Genomic DNA, 20,029 nt, shown 5'->3' on the forward strand with positions numbered 1-20,029 from the left:
CTTATGACAACGAATGAATGAAGCATATCATAAATCTGTGAACACATGGGAAATGCCAGTTTTGAATTATAGTACGAGTGATATATGAGCTACAGTGGATTTTAATTAGTATCTCGGTAGTGTTTAATATTGCAAGTATACCATAGAAAATTGTAATTATAGTTAGATGTTCTGATAGTGGATTCATCCATTTTTTAAATACTAGTACAGGTTAATAAAAGTTAAAAGATAGCCTAGAGCAATCCAACTTTACGTTTCTTCAGACTTAAATCTGTAAAAAGCACTAACTGATATATGTGGAAATCTGTGGGCACACCTCACAGACACAAATCACATTTTTTGCATTTTCTTTTTATTCTTCATTAAGGGATTTTCTCTTAAACTCTATGCAGGAGGTATCCACAGATCTCCAGAGAGGACTGCCTTTCCATGCTGACTTTGCAGATTCTTCCCTGTGCAAGGTTTCCTTTGCCACACAGTCCAAAGAGATCAATTTTGTCCCATTTTGTCTCCAGCATCGTGTCAGCAATGGCCCCTACTGGTTGACAACTTTTGCTTACTTCGGTTTTGCTTTGCTTTCATATTCAGTAGCGGTACTTTTATGTTAGCATTCTTAGTCTTTCAGACTGTCTTAAATTCATCTCCTCCTAAATGCAATTTTGTAACGTTTCAGGTGGGGAAAAATGCAAGCTTGCAGCACTCAGATATATTTTTAGAATTTTCTGTGTAGGCACCAATTAGCCAGGTTTTCGCTTTGACAGAGATGAGTCAATTATTAGCATCAGAAAAGTTAAAAGTTCTCAGCCTTTACGAGTAGAACGGCTGTTAAATTTTGGCACTTGCGGATTTATCCACCAATCCATTCACCCATCTTCTACTTTTTCAATTCAGGGTTGTAGGTCAAATGCCACATTTGTTGTGTATTGCATATTAATGTACATCACTCTGTGGAAAATGCTTTTATGTTTGCTATAGAGGGTTGGACTTAAAAGCAAATACTAGCTATTATTTGGCAACATGTATTTTTGCATATCATTCGAATAGTACTCACAATAGTGAGTACTATGGCTAGCAGGAGCCAGCCCAATGCTTCCACTGAAGTCACATCCCTACTGAAAGAGAATGGAGTTAACAAGCATATGACATTAAACTGCCTTTCTGTCACTCCTATTAAAATAAAGAACATCCTCATAATCTCCTCATTCTTCTCTAAAGATTGTTTGCCTAACTTATTCTGAAATGTTACACTCCTGATCTTTTTCTTCATTTTTTAAGTCTCGTCATTTTACTCGAGCCCAGTTTCTCATGTCTAGACTTAAAATTTAACTCTTTTTCATAAACTGAAGAACTAAGTACTAGACAGCATGAAACCACCCAGAACAGCAAAAAGTCATACAATAGACCTTCTCAGACACATGCAGCACACATATCAACCAACACACACAAAGTTCACATCACTGTTTCTAAGGAGACGTCAACACAGTGAAAACAGATGAGGAAACGCGTGTGGAATTTAAAGACTGTTCACCACTACATCACTTCTTCCATGGTACATCACACCCCGAAAAAAACCTTCTCCCTGTTAGAAACAAAGGACTGTGTGGAGATAACAAGCCAGTCTGAATGACTGTTAAAAAATGCTTCCTGTTTATTATTTGAATTAATTTATAAGGGCTTATAGTACAAATAACATTTGTTTTCCAAACAAGGAATGCAGGTTAGTCTTATATATTGTCTCTAATAACTTCAAATCCTGCTTAGCTTTCTGTGAAACAGGAAAACAGCGTCACTAGATGAAATATCTTCTAAAGATACAATTAAAGCTCTACCTTCTGACACCCTGATAAAATGTAAAAACATAATATAACAAAATAAAACTTTGACATGACTTAGCTTTTCAGTAAAAAGCTTCTGATGCTCCTTTATAGTACATTCACAGTCTAAAAATGTCTTCAAAATTTTATCTGCTTTACATCAGCAACCTGAAATGCCTCTGTTCCTCCAGACCACACACAGGGCCAGCCTGTCTATGAACCTGCCCTTTGATGTGTAACATCAGCAGCCATTAAAGAAGGGTGTCCTCGCTGTCCTCATTGTGCGTGCTGAGCTGGGTCTTCCGGTAAGCTGTTACAGCTGCCCAGATTCGACACAGCATGCCGCCTCTGCAACAGCAACAGTGGACTCACATTCATGTGCAATGTCACTTTGCTTAAACTTATGATGAAACTTAAAATAACGGTGTAGACTTCGTGCTTTGAGGGGGTGATGCGTGAAGGCAGCTCACCTTATTCCACAGTACATCAAGTCATCCTTGGCGGACATACGGAGGAGACAGTCCAAGGTGAACTCATGAGAGAGCAACTGGAAAACAGGATCACAGAGGTGTGGATTAATACCAGGTGGATGAGTAACACGAAGTAGCCTTAGGGGTGTAAAAAAAAAAAAAAGGCAAAGTTGAGCTTTTGCTGAATTTACCTTGTTGATAGTGTCTCGATCTACGGGGACAGTCTTTAGCCAGCGCGCTAAGGCTTTCTTCTCTGGTCTGGAGCTTTTCTGTGAAGCCAACTCCACATCTATAACGCACAGAGTTACAACCATTAGGTTTTCTCAGACACTCATAAACACATGGTGTATTTAATGGTGTTAATGTTACACACAACAAAAGCGTCTTCGGCAGCCAGCCCGTATAATCATTATACAAACTAACAAGTCAAGTTTGAGCACATTAGCAGCTGATCTGGCAGCCAACGCCTCTGACAGCAACTAGCCAGGCAGAAATCCGCCATCAGCCTGTAGCTAAGGTGTGGTAGGGATTGCTTGGCGCAGATGTTAAGAAATAGTAATTAGAATCACTGAGTGTACTGATAATCCAAAGAAGGCTTGGTCCCTTCCTATGATACTGCTCATGTCGCAGCTTGTGTTGATGTTTGTCTGATAAAAGGCGAGAGAATAACTTCAGTGCTCCTCAAATAACTATTAAACATCTTTGTTTACTGTCTCATATCTAGTAGAAAAAAAAATTGCAAAACTTGAATTAATTTTCTAGGGTTAGAGGTTTGATTGTGGTGTACAAACAGAATATTCAAATATTCAAGAAAATTGCATCATCTAAAGGAATGGTTCAGATTCAAGTCTAATTTAGTTCAGGATATAGCAAATCAGGAGAATACACTTCAGTGATATAGCCTTTTGTAAATATTTCAAATCAGGAAAATAAAGCAGGCTGCCTTTATTTGGCACAACTCAGCTTGCAGAAAAACGCACGATCACAGACACAATTCAGTTCAGTTCAAGCTTCTTTATAAACCACAAATCCACAATAACAGTCACCTCAATTCCCTGTGTACTGTAAGGTAAAACCCATAGTATTGGCGAAAACCCCAACAATCAAGCAGTCCCCCATGAGTGGGCCCTTTACAACAGTGGGAAGGAAAAACTGCCTTTTAACAGGAAAAAACCTTCAGCAGAACCAGGCTCAGGGAGGGGCACCCATCTGCCATGACCAGCTGGAGGGTGAGGAGAAAGAGAAGGGAGCAGGGATAGACAGGAAAAAATACACATTATGAGAGAGAGATGACAAAAAAATGACACGCGGGAGTGGGGAGTGAAAAGAGGTGAGTGGGGAAAGAAGTGTTTACTGTAACACAGCAGTTACTGTGCTAGTATTTCGTAAGATGTAACAAGTTTTGGCATTAAAACAACATTACCCTCATTGACTGATTCTTTCCTCAGTGCATCTATTTGCTGTTGTTTTCTCCAGAGAGAGTTCCTCAGTAGCTCCTGATACTCTGTCTCCTTCTCGCTTAGATGATTCAGCAGTCTGAAACACAACACAAATAGCCTTAACACGCAGCAGAAAGCCCTGCAACCCAAAATTAAATGAATCACTGTGTACACCTAATAGGAATGTTAGTCACGATTATTCTATTTTACAGGAAATATGAGGGGGATATGAAAAGAAAGCTGAGAAAACAAAAAATAAAAATGTATTTTATGTATGTATGTAGTTTGTTCAGAGAATCTAATAAACCTGTAGATTCTCTGAACGATAAAGGTGACAGGCGAAATAAACCTTCTGGTCTCCAGTCGCAGATCTCTCAGGTTCTCGCTGAGTGGCCAGTTGGTGTTAAGGTTGAAGTCTGCAGGTTTAGGGATTGGCTCTAGGCAGCACGTCATTTGCTGGATCTGGCTGCTGTGTGTATGCTGGTGCCACCAGCTGGTCAGGGACTAGAGCTACAGGAGTGTCTGGATCGGCAAACAGCTCCTCAGAGGTGTTGTCCTCACTCTCGAATGAGGACTGCAGATGGAGTTTGAGTTCTGAAAGGCAAAAGGGTAAATTAGTATCAGAAAAACAGATAAGTAAGAAATATAAATGAATAAATTAAAAAAAATCAACAGGCAAGAAAATAAATACATTTAAATGTAAATAAACTATGAAATATCAACTGAAGATCTGCTTGACAATGTTCCTCTGGCAAACACTCTTACCACTTTGTTGTTGTTTCTTTCTACTCAACAAAAAATGTTAAACAGATCATGGAATGAAGCACATGCCTACTTTACCTGGCAGTAATACAGTTATGGCATCCTGTACTGCCTGTCTCAGCAGATTGTCCAGAGCAAACATCCAATGAGGTTTCACCTTTTGTTGCTTCAACACTTTTTTCACCTATGGTCAGAAGGTTTTGTATGAATATAAGGAGGCTTATTCTCAATTGTGATGTAATTGCTAAATAAAAAAATCTTGACATTTTGAAAGTGAAGTGCAATCACCAGCAAAATCTGGCTTTGGGCTCCGAAGTAACTTACTGCATCTTGGAAGTTAAATAGCACCACCTGTAGGCTGTTCAGAGGTACTGAGGCAGCTACGAGCATAGCTCGAAGCTCCAGCAAGCCGCTGGTAAGCTGCTTCCTGTCCGGGGAATGGATGTTGTCACGCAAACAAATAACGAGTTTGGTGATGTGGTCTGGAGTGATCGAGGAGCCATCACCATACTTTTAACAGAGAAAGGGAGACTTTAAAATCAGGATACATTCTGCAGTTCTCGTTTTCAAAGTATATAAACCCATCTACTTCATCTCTCTGTAGTTCTTTTCAGCTGGAGAGTAATGGTCTTTTTCACTGTGATCTGTTATTGATAACAATGTTCCTATTAATGGTCATTTCTCCTTTAGTAATGACAAAAATTTCAGGATTATAAGAAAAAAAATGCTCTGCTTAAAACAAATTCTAACCTAAATGCATAAAACGAGATACACTAACATCTTTTATTAACTCTTATTGTAAAAGTATGGTTAAAAATTGTGATGCAAAGAAAAATCTGAAGCTTTTTATAGAGGAACAGTACATAACTGGAACGAAGTAGATGGAAAGAAAGGAAAAAGAAACATAGAAACTTTATTTATCCTCAAGAAACATCTTATCAAACATAAGATAATAATCTAAGAGCATTTAAGGACCAAAACCCTCATGAGGGAAACTCCCACAGGTTTTAGCTAAACAGGTAACCTTAGCTTGTACATTCTTTGGCTTTACATTCCTATTTCTCTAGTTTGCAATGTCGGTGGCGCAATACGTGTAAGCCAATATGTTAATAGTAGATTACAAAGGAATCGGTTCATTTGGTATGGCCTATACACTCACCAGGTACTTTACTAAGTATGTTTGCTACTGCTCATTTACTCAACTATCTAATCAGCCAAACACATGTCACCAATTCAATGAACTAAGGCACACAGAAATAATCAAGATGACCTGCTGAAGTTCAAACCGTGCACCAGAATGGAGAAGAAAGGTGATTTCATTGACTTTGAATGTTTTTAAATGTTGGTGCCAGACACGCTGGTGTGAGTATTTCAGAAACTGCTGATCTACTGGGATCTACCATTACACTACCATTTCTAGGGTTTCCAGAGAATGGTCAGATAAAAAGAAAATATGTGTAACACGAGACAGAAATTGGGCAGAAATTTTTTGGTGATGCCAGAAATTAGAGATTGACCAGATAGCCACAACAGCAAAAGACAGGTACCACTTCTGTCGGCTAAGAACAGGAAACTGAGGCTGCAGTTCACAGTAATTTTTCTGCTTTGATATTTGGATTTTAAGGTCAGAATTTGATGGAAACAACATGAAAGAATGTGTCAGTGTCGGCCAGATATTAATCAAATAGAGCACCTTCGGAGGGGACTAGTATCACAGAGTCCCACAACCCCGTACTGTCAACGTGTACCTAATAGTTTAAACATGCAGATATTGATAAGCTTTCAAATACTCTATTATAAAGAGCTATTCATTATTAGAGAACTAAAATCCATCTCAGTCTCAGAATTGAAGAGCAATTCTATAACAGAATTTGACAGTGCGGTAACTTTTCTTTACCCACCTGAGGCACAGACTGTTGTATACTAGACACAACATGGCTTATGTAGTCAGTGAGAACTTTGTGCAGCGTGGCTCTCCTCTCACTGTCCTTTCTCAGCATAAAAAGGCCAGTACTCTCCTCTGTTGAGGATGGACTGCTCATGTCTGATGTGGAGTCATCTGGTATTCTGGAAAAATTGAATGCAAACAAACATAAATGGCACAAATAAGCCACGAACATGCTGCAATAACCATTGTATGATAGAAAAATGTAGATATGGCTATCAGTAACACATCAGATGTATTATTTAATAATGGCATGGGGAATTTTGCATTACAGCCTTTTTTCACAAGTTATAGGACTGTGAAGAACGAACCTCAGTGTGGTTTACCAGTAAAGTAAGATCCAATACAATCATAGTTTGCGCACAAATGAAAAGGTTTTGAGTTTCTTTTGAGGAATAATCTTACTCACAACAGGAAGCTGTTGGTGCTCGGTGGGCTCTCTGAGATTTCTTCTGCTCTGAGAGAGGACTGCGACCTCGTCAGGTCCAGAGAACAAGACAGGTCAATCAAGTCAGAGTAAGAATCAGTATCCTCCACAAGGATGGAGATAGGCACAGACATACTGCGCTGATAGTCAGCTGTAAGAAATAGGGTTTAGATACTCTGCATCATTGCTATAGAAAGCAAAAATGGGTAAGAGGTGAAATGTGTGTATTTTAAGTGTATTTCTCACTTATAGACAGGGATTCCTGAACAGCTTTAGCTTTTTTCTTCGTAGACGACTTTAGGAAATGGTCCTTAAGCAGTTCTGCTGCTGTGGCTCTTTCATCTGGATTTGGCACGAAACAGTTCATGATGAAACCTTTGGCCTCATCTGACATGCACTCTGGGACCTTGGGGTGGATCTTAAACATGCCAACCTAGTTGGGAATTTTTAAAGGTTCATTGAAACATTCTGCTTTGAGATTCTTGTGCTGTGCTAGCTCTTACGCTGTGCTGATAGCTCTCTTTGTCTGGGTTCATACGTATTAGGAGGATGAGTTTTGAGAAAATTACACAATTTTTGTCATTCTGCTTCTGGACCATGTTATTGTGTAAGATGTTATTGTGTGTCAGTGACTGCAAATGATTTTCATCCAAGTGTTAAAAAGGAGTTTGTATACTTAAGTTATGTTATTTTGTGTAATCACTTGGTCTGATAGTGGGGGGACTATATAAAAATGTGCACCACTGTCAGGCTGTACAGAGGCAAAACTACACAGAATTGTGTTGTGCAAATAATTATGCACCTAAAGTGTAACTGAATTTAAAACTTTGTATATCTAATCAATCTAATATCCACCTGGTACTTGTAAAAACTAAATAAACAATGATCATGAAATGTAAAAGTCTCCAAAGGAAAAGTCTCCCGAATGTTCCATGAAATATAATTCCAGGCATTCCACAATGCCGCAATCTGCCAAATTTCCTTATGTGTAAAGTCCACTGTGAGCATTTTTAACTTACGTAGAAAACACAACTCCTTTTTTTTTACCTTGAACATGGCTGCCTGTGGACTTCCCAGCTCATGAAAGGGTGTTTTGCCTGTTGCCATTTCTATGATAGTGCACCCTAAAGACCAGATATCTGCCGGCTTCCCATAACCCCGAGGTCCTTGGTCTATAATCTCAGGGGCCATGTACTGCAGAGTTCCTATTGAAAATCCACCAGAAAAGTGAAAGTTCGACTACTGTGAGGAGTTCACGTGTAAAAATGTTTTAATAATAACAATCTTTTAATAATGTCATAAATGTCAACTTACCAGTAAATGTTTCAGCACAGGGGTTAATCCCTGCTAACTGTTTGGAGGTTCCAAAATCAGATATCTTCAAAACTCCACTATAAGTGTTGATCAGTACATTGTCACCCTGCATAAGGAACAAAACCAATGAATACCACAAAGCTAAACTTTAAGACACAGTAGACCAGAAAACTATTTGCCACGAAGCCAAAGGTGATCTGCTCACCTTGATGTCTCTGTGGACTATCTGATTCTCATGAAGGTACTTTAGACCCTCAAGTATCTGCTTGGTGTAGAAAATGATGGTGGGCTCGTTGTCTTTCAGAGGACCCCATTTCGAGCGCAAAAGAGAAGACAAGCTACCTGTAAGAGGAAATGTATAATTTCACGAGGTGACCCACGCCACTGATTTCGAGCTACGTCCCATACGGTCACCCGCTCACGCACTAAACTAAACCAGCGCCTGACAAGGTTATTAGTTTTAAAAAAGATGCAATAATGATATCACATGCACAACTAAAAAAAAACTGTTTCTCCATTACATTTGGCACAATCAAACAAAGCAATGGATTAGGACTGTGCACGTTTCTAATCAGAGGTTCAAGATGTTTTTCACACAATCACACCATTTTCTGCAAACATTTTCCTCCACTGAACAGGATGTCTTCAGAACCACCCACTTCTTTAAAACTGGCTTCCAGTAGATGTTACATAATCACACATGCATTACAATTCTGGTCACATGATTTCCCTGAAGCCCATGACAAATAGCACACAGAAAGCAAGGAAACAGACTTATTGGGAACATCAAGGCTTGTGTGTGTTTAAGAATTTCTCAGGAACCTGTGCTTGACGCCATGTCTCCGATTTCCCAAACCACATCGCTCCACCCCGTGACCTAATTTCATTACGTCAGAGGATAATTATTTGCTTGTTGATTACATATGAGCAAACTGATTAATTACACATTTACATTTGTGATAACAGCTCTTTCCACAAACAGATGTGAAATTAAAAAAAAATCAAAGAAAAACTTTTTTGAAGCTTTGATTTATATTACAGTAACGATTTAGTAATGACAGGCACTCTTATTGCTAGGAGTGTTAAAAGATCAAATGTCATCTTTTTACCCCCAGGTACTTCTTCCATGAAGATCTTGATGAAACCATCCTGACTGACAGAGCCCAGGTACTGGACAATATTCCTGTGTTTAAGCCTCTTGTGCAGAGCAATCTCCTCATGCAGGGGCTGAGAATACCTAATCAACACAAAAGAATAAAGGTGCTGCTGTGAGATTGTTGTGTTTGTACAAGTGATTTGCATTGTCTAATTTAGGCCTCTTTTCATTTCCATCATTAAAAAGGAGTTATAAACAATATACCACAACTAGGTTTGGATTTTGGATGTATAAACAAACTATTTAAGGGGACTTAATCGCTTAAACCTTTGCCTTAAAAGTTTGCAAAAGCAATAAGTATTTTGCTACATATAGAAGGTTTTTTTTCACGTCTGTCTAGAGTCAACAGTGTATTTTTCTTTTCATGTGGTTAACACTACCTAAACGCTATCATATTATTACTGTAACTGAGCAGATTTTGTTGACTACAGCGTAATCTGAAAGTGACAACATCAGAAGGGTAACATATGTGTTTTCTTACGTGCTGTCCTTCTCGGGGATCTCTTTGATGGCGATGCGTACTTGGTTGCTCAGGTCCCTTCCAGCATACACTACACCATAAGTTCCTTTACCAAGTATTACCTTGTCACCATTCTCATTGGTCTCATAGATATACTGTAGAATGAGAATCAGTAAGAATCAGTATAGAGTGAATGGAAACAGAATTTTAGGAACTTAAGGAGACCTTCATTCAGAGGTTTAAATAAGGCAAAATGCGACATCTGCTAAAGGTTTTACTATACTCATGAACTCACAAATACCTGATCAATATTTAATGCAAATATGTCATCTGTCAATAACATGGCAGCAGCTCATTGCATTTTATTACGCAAGCATGGTGAAAACGACATGATGTAGTAGGAAATGAACACCAGAATGTGGAGAAATTTAAGTGACTTTAAAAAGAGCATGGGCGTTGGTGCCAGAAAGGCTGGTCTGAGTTTTCCACAAACTGGTGACGCACTAAGATTTTCCTCTTTAAGGCTTACAAAGAAGGATCTGAAAAAAGAAAATATCCAGTGAGTGTCTGTTCTCTGGATAAAACGCCTTGTTGATGCCAGAGTTCAGCAGAGGATGGCGGGATTTGCAGAGATGGAAATGACTACCTGCTGAAATTCAAACCAAGCATCGGACTGGGGAATATATGTCATATAAATGATTTTGAAGTCAGTATGATTCATATTTAGACCAGCCTTGTCTGAGTATTTCAGAAACTGCTGATCTATGGGGATTTTCCTGAACAACCATGTCTAGTTTGCACAGAATGGTCCAAAAAAGAGAAAATATCGAGTGAGCAGTAGTTCTCTGGACAGAAATGGCTTGTTAACGCCAGTTGTCAGAGGAGACTGTCTACACTGCTCTGAGCTGATACTAAGGCAACAGTAACTCAAATAAAAACTCACTAAAACAGGAAACTAAGAACCGGAAAGTTGGGCTACACTTTGCATGGGGTCCCCACCTTAAATGAATCAAAACAGCATTTTGAGCATTTCTTCCCACCAATGTTTTTCTAGTTTACCCAGTTACTCTCTCACTAGTACTACTTACTACAAGAAACATATGAGTTTCTTTTGAATGCAAAAGGCAAGGATGCATCTCGCCTTGCACCAGTGATTCAAGCTGGTGGAAGTGATTTAATATTGTTTTAACATATCTCAATGCACTAGAGCACCTTTGGGATGTTGTGAAATAGGATGTTTGCATTGTGGATGTGCAATCGACAAATCTCCAGCAGCCATGTGACACTATCATGTCAATATGGAGCAAAATATCAGAGAAATGTTTCCAGCACTTTGCTTTGTCATTTGATATATTCTTTATAAATAACACTGGCTTTTCAAATTTTAACTTTAAACATGGTTTTATGAGAGTGAAACACATGTAAAACCACGTCTGCAAGAGTAGCTCAGTTCTAAATAAAATGGCATTCACTTTTTTTAACACAGGCCTAAAATAGAACACATATTGCATCCGGATATAGAAGGAACTGTAACTGACCTCTAGTATTTCTCCGAGTGTATGTTCTATATCTTGAACATGGTTTTCAGCCTCCTGGAGAAGGGAGTTTACCAACTCACAGAAACTAGGTAGAGAAGAGACATACATAAAATATTTCTCACTGCAGCATAAATTTAAATATACTTTCAGTAAACATCAGCTCAAGTGAAGAGGTCCCTGTAGATTTCTGCTGAGGGATTTGCTTATAAACAGATTGATAGGTTTTTGGCTGTTAGCCACACTGGTTCACACACACCAAAATACACAACTGCAAGTAGCTACAATAAAATTCATATTTATTTTCAATGGCTGATCAAATTTGAATAGATGTGAATGAGAAGCCTGATATTGTCTCTGGTAATTAAAAAAAACAAGTGATAGAAAAGGTTGATGTGAGACTGAAATTAGAAAATGTGGATATTTTGCTTACAAGTAATCCCTCATTAGTTCTATTTATCACAGTTTGTTTCATTTTAACTTAATTTGTTTGAAAGAAAACATACCAGTGAAAACAGGAAAAGCAGGATGTTATATTTGGCAGTGTGTTAATAGGAAAAAAACAAACAAACTCTATTATATGCAGCTGTGGTCAGAAATTCATTTACACTCATAATGGGCATGGATGTTTGATCATATTGGGCTTTTATCGATTTCATTAAACTATTCTGTTTTCCAGGGTGGAATGATTGCACAGCATGCATAACTTTAAAAAGCAATAAGTGGGTGCAGAAGTTTTGAATTCATTTGGGGGTTTTTCTCATCCAAACAGAGTGAAAATTAAACATACAGGCTACACATACTGTACACCCCCCACTGATATTTTGTTTACCAGACACTTTTGGCACAAGCTTCTGGCATAATTCTGGCTGGATATATGACCACTCTTCCTGGCAGGAGTGCTAGAGTTCATTTGAATTGGTTGGTTTCCTGGTATGAACCTGGTTTTTAAGCCATAACTTTTCATTACGGTTAAAGCCAGTACTTTGGGAAGGCCATTCAAAAGTTTTGTCAGCCTGCTTTATCCCTTCTAAAACCAGCTTTGTGTGTTTGGGATAATTGTCTTGCTGGGACACCCAAATATGGTGAAGTTAAGGAAGGATTCCATCCACTTTTTTCAATGTACTGGTACCACTGGTAGCAAAACAGCCTTAGAGCATGATGCTACCACTACCGTGACACTGTACCATGAGAGCTGGTACAGTGTCCCTCACCTATACTCCTACAAACATACCTCTTGTCATTGTGGCCATCTAAGTGTAAAAATCCTTCTGCAGAAGGCATTTGGCTTGTCCATGTTTGCAGCTGCAAATTTCAGCAAATCTTGAAGGTATTTAGTCTGGGGAAGGGACTTTTTCTTGGTTGGAACCCACTGAGTTCATGGTGAAGTAAAACTGCATTTATTTTGGAAAGTGTTTAGTAGTTCCTTATCTGTTCCTAAACAGCCTAAATAATTTCCTCTCATTTGAGGGTGACAGCTTGAGTCTGCTTCGGGACCATCTAAATAAGCCTATGCAAATAAGCTTTACTTAGATACAATTGTCTGAATCTGCAGTTTTTTTGAAATGGCTCCAGAAGACCTCCTCAAATTGGTTAAATCTAAAACTCTCCTTATTAGGTCGTCACTGAGCTCCTAAGATTTTCCTGTTGTTCTGAGTATTGGTCAATCCAGTGAATGCTGTCAAATAAATTCTTACTACCAAAGAGAAACTACTAGTTATAGTCAATCATGATCACTAACAAGAAGTTAAGACCTTGTTCTTGTCAATTTAAAAGACCTTCGGCGCAACTTGATAAAAGATTTAAGTGCGTGAATGTGTATATGAGCCTATATGTATATTTCTCACCTTGTGTGAATTACAGAATATTACTTCAGCTGGGATGTTTTTTTTTTTCTAAATTATGTCAAGAGGTTTCTGAAAAGCAAGTAAGGACAGTACAGGAAATATGACTCATACCAAGTAATAACATCCAGTCATTGACTACTTTCATTTGCATGCCGACTGTTTTTCTGCACCCTGTACACACAACCTGTTAGATCTTATCTAGCAAATCAGTTGATCTGCGAGGATGTCATTCACATGATCTCACACAAGTGTTAATCACTCACCCCTTACAGTGAATCTCAGATGGGAAGCAGAGCTGGAAATCATCCGAGTTGTAGTGGACATACAGAAAGCAGCTCCGCTCATCAATCTTTGAAGCACTGCAATGAGAAAGACGTAAACAGGTTTTAATCATTCAAACAGGCAAACCTTTATGTTTGAATATGTTGAACATAAAACTGGCACAGACGACATCATGGCTGTATCTCTTAATCCTTATTTGTTCTATTGAAGGAGATAGCTATTGTTTCTAATTCAGTGGGAGCTATAGGTAAATAAAAGTAAATCAAATGTACTAAGTATTAGTGATAAAGAGCAAGGCCCCACTAGGCTCTAATAGAAAATGTGTTTTTCATCATCCCCCCTATGATACCACAACCTGATAAAACGATTTATTGTTAAGTCACCCAGCAGATGACTTTTTCTGGAATATTTGTCTGGTAGACGGGACACAGCTGAAGTACACAGTAACACTGACCTGCAGACACAGAGGAATCAACAAAAAGGTCACATGCTCTGCACTATTTTACCTCACTCCCCGAATTTCAGATGCTTGGAAAGTCCACTGGTTTAAGCCCTTCTGGAGAATTAAATACAAATTTAGACACAGGTTAAACGAGTGTTTTACAGCTAATACAGAGTTTGTCACACACAGTAAACCATTTTTACATACTAATAAATACATATGCAAGAATAAAAGGAACAAATATTGATGTTTTAAATGCACAGTGGCTCTAAAAGAACATGCAAAGAGTCAAATGTATTCCAATCAGAGAGTGGCTCAAAGAGTGGGGGCCCAGACAGTTTACATACCTTTAAGCGTGTGGCGTGTTTTAGCTGGACAGTGCGACTTTGGTCCTCCTCGTTCACAGACACAATAGCTGGTTGGAAGAGTTTACTGGGCTCCAGAATGAGCACCTGAAAAACACCAGTTCCAGTACTATCTGTTTTAAATATCTACATGGCTGTTTAATGCATTTCTAATGGCAGGGAATCTCCTGCTTTGTTACATGTTAACTTTACAATCCAAATGAGCAGAACTGAATCCTGATTGATAGTTACTCCATGAGAAGATGAGTGTCCTGTTTATTATTTACAGCTACAGTAAGGTGTTTGGTCTTACTGGACAACAGTTTGATGAGGCAGTGGGTTTACAGGTCTGCAAAAGCAGCTCCATCCAGAAGTCCACTGTATCTTGTTTAGGAGATCTCACTTCAGGTAACTTGGCAAACCGGCGGTACAGGATGTATGTCTCCATAATAGATGCCACATACCTAACAGAAATTGAACTCGGCAGTTATTTGTTATTTGCTTTTCACACTTTTAATAAAAACAATCATATAAAAATACATGTGGCTTAGTAACTGATTAAACACCTTGATACTGCTCATCAACAATGGATGATTAAGTCTCACCAAACAGGGGCCTTGAGTCTGTAGAGCTTCTCAGAGGCCTCAATGACTTTCCTGTATTCACCTGCAAGAATGTTTGCTCCAAGGTAGAAACCTACATCCCAGTAGTCCTTCATCTTCTCCAGACTACCCTTTCTACCCAGCAGGGTGCTTAAAGTCACACCTAGACATTGACATCATAAAACAAAACAAAAGAGGTTACTAACAAATCAACAGAGGATGACCCTGACCACAGTTACAACCTCATTTATGGACTAAGAACAAAATAAATAATTGAATACAATGTAATATGCCTTTATAATACTATGCACTGTCAAAACATGATTGGCCAACAACTGAAAACAACATGATATGATGTGTACAGCATAATGAGTGAGAAATTACAGGGAAAAAACAACTTAAGTTTTACTCCCTTCAGTGATAGGCTCTGGTGGCTCTGTGAGCTGTGGCATTTTACTGGGACAGTTTGGGGTATATTTGACAAGTTGGAGACAAGAATAAAAGCAAACATTTCTATCCTCTCTTCCAGGATGTGCTCTCTTCCAGGATGACAATCTCCCCATTCATAAAGGTGCAGTGTTCACTGACTGGGATTAATGAGTATTACAATTACGTGACTCATATCCTGTAGCTCAGTTGAATATTTATTGCACTAATGACATGGCCTATTTTTCAAAGTTTTTGTAACAGGAAATACATTTTAAAACACAACTAATAACTGTTTAGTATTAATCAAATTTTGACTGAGCTTATGATGAATCCTAATAATTTATTTTCTGGCACTGCACATCATCTCAGACATTCAAAACATCAAAAAAATGAATTTCAAGGATCAAATTCAATGCATGACACAATAAATCCACAGACATTAAGTTTTCTCTGATGGAAAGGTAAAAAATAGAAAGCACCTAGTTTGCGCAACTCTATAGATGTCTCAAATTCATGGCCAGCTGCTATTAGGAGGACCACATTGTTGATGCCCGAGTGAAGAGTTGGCTCTGTCTCAAAGGCTTTCCCATACCTGGCAAGTTTATATAAAAGAAACAGTCTGGAAAACATGACATAAATGCCACTTTTCTCAAATGTGGAAAACTTTGTATGGCCAAACTTGGCGTACCAATAGCAGGCCTGGTCTCTGCTGGACTCATCAGTGAACGCTGAGCTCATAAACATGTCCTTGTAGATGCGTCCACACAGGCAGTAGACGTCTGATGCCACCTTGTTCCCTGACTCCACAATTGGCAGGATTTCTTTCAAAGCCTTTTCACGATCTCCGGGCTGATTCCTCCTAGGATGGGTATATGTCATAACAGACCACTGTGATGATAAAGAACTTCATATCTTGGGTGAATATGAATTTTCTAAAAGATCTCTGCAAACTGACAATGACACAAAATCACCTAGCGTGAACCAAAGATGTCAACAGAACTATACTGACAAGCTCAAGATACAATAGCAGTCATGTTGGTACCTGTTTAGAGCAAATATATAGTGAAACTTGATATTCTGATGCTTCGCCACCTGACACATAGGCAGGTTGTCCAGAGTCTCCACCAGTTTTATCATGGCATCGTAATCCTGAGAAAAAGTGGAAGAGAGTGAAATATAATGATTATCATGCTTGAATCACACCTGACAATTTTAATAATTCACATTGAAGTTTATTATATAAAAAATATTACTATTTACAAACAATTGTGAATAATTTCACCCCCCATAGCTATTTTTGTTAATGCTCATATGCTCACTAAACACACAATCTGATCTTCTTTGTTGATACAAATACTTGTGAAGGCTCCCAGATTGAACAGTAGCTCTTTTATAATGAAATATGGCTAAACAGATATGCAATCATATGATAATAATAATGTTAAAACTGTTTGAGTTCTGACAACTGTTTTGTTTAATTCAATAACATAAAATAATATGTTATAAATAATCACTAGTTTAGACACACAGATTTAGAAATGCATACCTGAACGTCCCTGTAGGACAACAATAGGTTCATTACAATATCCGGAGAAAGCAGATCTACACTATCCAGGCGTTGCTGGATGTGGTTTAACTCCTCGCTCAAGGCTCTGCCGCTGAACCGCTCCCGTGCCATGCGAATCTCATGCCTAATTGACTCCCGGAAGTACTCACTGTCAGCAGATAGTCCAGTGTTGGTGTTACATTCCACAATTCTTTGTAAACACGCTAAGTGACATTGCATACGTGGGAAGCTCAAGAACATGCATTCACTGTATAATAATGTTTAAATAAGTAATAATGTTTAACCACACCCTGCTAAAGTTTATGTCTGACCTGGACTGAATGTGCACATTGTTCAGCAGGTGCACCAGTTTCTCAACCAGGGGGATGAGCAGCGGCTCCAGCTGGAAACTAGGTTGCATCAGGTCTTTGATACAAGTCATCATGGCAACGTCACAGGCAAACACTTTGCCCTGAGGTGACACTACATATGGGATGAAGGTGTCACTTCCACACTGCTCCTGCAGGACAACAATAGATGCATCAAATATCATGCTGGGGACAGCTTGCATGACCACAATGGAACCGCAGCATCATTTGACACTAGGCAAAGCAGTCACAGGCGTGTTGCACAAATGACTTCAAGGCTAAAGCTTTGTTATGAATGCACTGAAATTATTTTAACAAGGTAATATGTACACTTATTCAGTAATGAAAATATGAATTAATGGCAGCCATAGCTTGCTTTACATTGCATAACAATTGCTATAGCTTTTTATTTTTGGGTCCATCTCTCTCACTCACATTAAGTGCAATGCACAAATTAAAGTTTTAACCCTAACTGGTGTTTTGCTGTTAAATAAGCTCCATCTCTAAATCAAATGTAGATACAACAATATTTTAGCCCTTCAGGAAAATATCCCACCGTAGTTGCAGTAATAAAGCAAAGCCTGTTGAACTATTTTCCATTTCCAGCACATGAGACTGTATACAATAAACAATATGTAACAATAAATGGGAGCATGTGTTACCTTATGAGCTTGCAGATCACTATCTTGCTTAGAACAATACAGAATGATGTTATTAGTCATGCTGAAACTTTCCCTCACTCCAAGATGGTAGAAAAGGGAAGGCTGGCAAAAGGAGTCGCTTATTTCCACCACTGCAACGTCTGTAAGGGGGGATTATAAAAGTAAACTTGCGTAATTTGGTATAATTCTGTGCTCATATATCCGCTACATTACCCTACAGTCTGCATGCCGTCACTTGCCTGCATTGTAGAAACTATCCAGAATGTCTGTCGTGCCTTGGGAAATTCTGTCAAATGAAATCGTTTTGAGAAGAGCGTGTGCGTCCGCGCAGGCTTCTTTCAGACACTTTAGTGATAAGTTTTCTTCGGTGTGCGGCACTGACGCGTCCTCGTTGACAATGTATGCCACTGACACCGCTCTGGTTCGACTCCGCGGAGAAACGATCTGTTTACCCGAGCCGTTGCTGGCGCTCAGCTCTAACGCCAAAGAGTCCTGCCACAAACTTCCAGCGGACACCCGTACTGGATCCTTCCTCTTTGAGTCTCGCAGGCTCATTCGCCTGCGCTCTGTCGTGTACATTATTTACTTCGCGTTTGTTCCGCAGCTAAAGCTCAAAGCATGCCATTTAGTAGGGACGACTTCCAATAGCAACATAACAGCGCCGCTGATCAAGGTAGATCCGATCTCTTACCACATACATTCCCAGAGCTCGTCTCCATTTGACCCGCCCACGTCGGCTCTGCCCTGCTCCGCCCGCTGGTGTTATGAGGATATTCACCTATACTCTCGCATGACCTCTGCAGTAGGACCCAGCAAGTCCTTCTTGTCCTCTATGAGGAGCACGAGTCTGAGACATCTAAGTAAAACAAAATTCTCGCAGTCCCAATGTAGTGTCAACAGAGCACCCTTGGCGCTTCGGTGATGGCGCAGTTGTGGGTGTTTGACCAACAGACCACATGGACTTACTTTTCAGATGACGGAGTGTGCAGCTTTCAATTTGTATGGCACACGTGAGTTTAGGTGGTACTTTTTTTCTTCTTTTTTAATACAGATATTATGTATTATTAGCACAAAAACACAGAACAGAACAAAGTGATTCATGAGATTCTTTTATTTATTTTAGAAGGATTTCTGAAATCTACAGTCATTTTGGTAGCACTTTATAATACGGCACACTACCAAGGGCGTAATTTCCCCGTGATTAAATGGAATTTCAGCGTGTTTTATTTGAAATTAGAAAGTAATTATAAATAAATATTTAAAGATAGGTATAGCAGAATAAGGGAGCAACAAGTAATTTTTCTTGGAAACAAGGAAAAAATATACTGTAATCTATGTAGTGCACAAGCACAAGCAGTACAGTGTAATTTCCTGGTTATTTAGCGGAAAAATAAACAACATTTCGACATCTTACATTGTAAGTACGCTGTACTTTTAAAAAAAAAAAATGAATAGAATTGAATAGAACTCAACTTTATTGTCATTGCACATGTCACAAGTATACTTGTGACCCCCCCAAACTCATGGATCGGCCTCCCCAGAGCCAGATCCTCAGTGTTGTCAAACAAAAAGCAGACAACATACAAAGAAAAAATTAGGGAAGTCTTTCAAGAAGCCTAGAAAACTGCTTAAAGTGTCAAGAGATTTTGCTGTGCTGAGGAATAAAGGCGGTTCTATCAAGTATCGACTTTTAATAGTACAGAACTGTACAAACTGTTTTTGCCTTACTGTACTTTTTTTTGCATGTCTTTCAGTAAATTGTTGCACCCATTTTCCTAGCACAATATAAAGAAATGAAGGGATACTTCACATTTGGATTATTGCAATTCTCTTTTAATAGGGGTTGGACAGGGACAGGTTTATTTGTCTGATTTGTTGAGGCCTCATGTCCCCATTCGTTTGCTTCGGTCAGCTGAGCAACTGTTGCTTTCAGTCCCAAAGTCACGGCTAAAACTTAGAGGAGACCGAGCGTTCTCTGTTGCGGCTCCAATGCTTTGGAATAGCCTTCCCCTCCATATTAGACAAGCTACATCAGTGCCAGTTTTTAAGTCCAGATTAAAAGCCTATTTTTATTCCCTGGCTTTTAAGTCTGTGGGTGACTGACATTTTTTTAAATTAATTTTATTGCTATTTCTGGTTTTTGCTATTACTATATTTATATTTGTATTGTACAACACTTTGGTCT

General features: G+C 38.9%; 1 protein-coding gene and 1 long non-coding RNA gene across 2 annotated transcripts; both read right to left on the reverse strand.

Moving 5' to 3' along the window:
* Positions 1–2,346: 2,346 nt before the first annotated feature.
* Positions 2,347–3,701, reverse strand: LOC120732636. The gene is made up of 3 exons (XR_005695618.1): positions 3,331–3,701; positions 2,476–2,573; positions 2,347–2,361 (listed from the first exon to the last, which is right to left on the reverse strand). It is a non-coding gene; the product is annotated as an uncharacterized LOC120732636 (long non-coding RNA).
* Positions 3,702–3,755: 54 nt separating this feature from the next.
* si:ch211-1i11.3 (mitogen-activated protein kinase kinase kinase 5) lies at positions 3,756–18,782 on the reverse strand. Its single transcript, XM_040030370.1, has 25 exons — positions 18,084–18,782; positions 17,845–17,984; positions 17,147–17,334; positions 16,815–16,983; positions 16,311–16,417; positions 15,957–16,127; positions 15,748–15,860; positions 14,843–15,002; positions 14,551–14,701; positions 14,241–14,345; positions 13,958–14,007; positions 13,433–13,528; positions 11,326–11,410; positions 9,809–9,942; positions 9,281–9,408; positions 8,377–8,513; positions 8,172–8,277; positions 7,905–8,062; positions 7,104–7,290; positions 6,840–7,008; positions 6,387–6,552; positions 4,810–4,995; positions 4,564–4,669; positions 4,073–4,317; positions 3,756–3,820 (listed from the first exon to the last, which is right to left on the reverse strand). The coding sequence occupies exons 1-24, from the start codon at positions 18,421–18,423 to the stop codon at positions 4,148–4,150; spliced, it is 3,522 nt and encodes a 1,173-aa protein (XP_039886304.1). The 5' UTR covers positions 18,424–18,782; the 3' UTR covers positions 3,756–3,820; positions 4,073–4,147.
* Positions 18,783–20,029: the final 1,247 nt, after the last annotated feature.

The sequence above is a fragment of the Simochromis diagramma genome, unplaced genomic scaffold (assembly GCF_900408965.1).
Source record: "Simochromis diagramma unplaced genomic scaffold, fSimDia1.1 OVJJ01000361.1, whole genome shotgun sequence".
Classification (NCBI taxonomy): Eukaryota; Metazoa; Chordata; class Actinopteri; order Cichliformes; family Cichlidae; genus Simochromis; species Simochromis diagramma.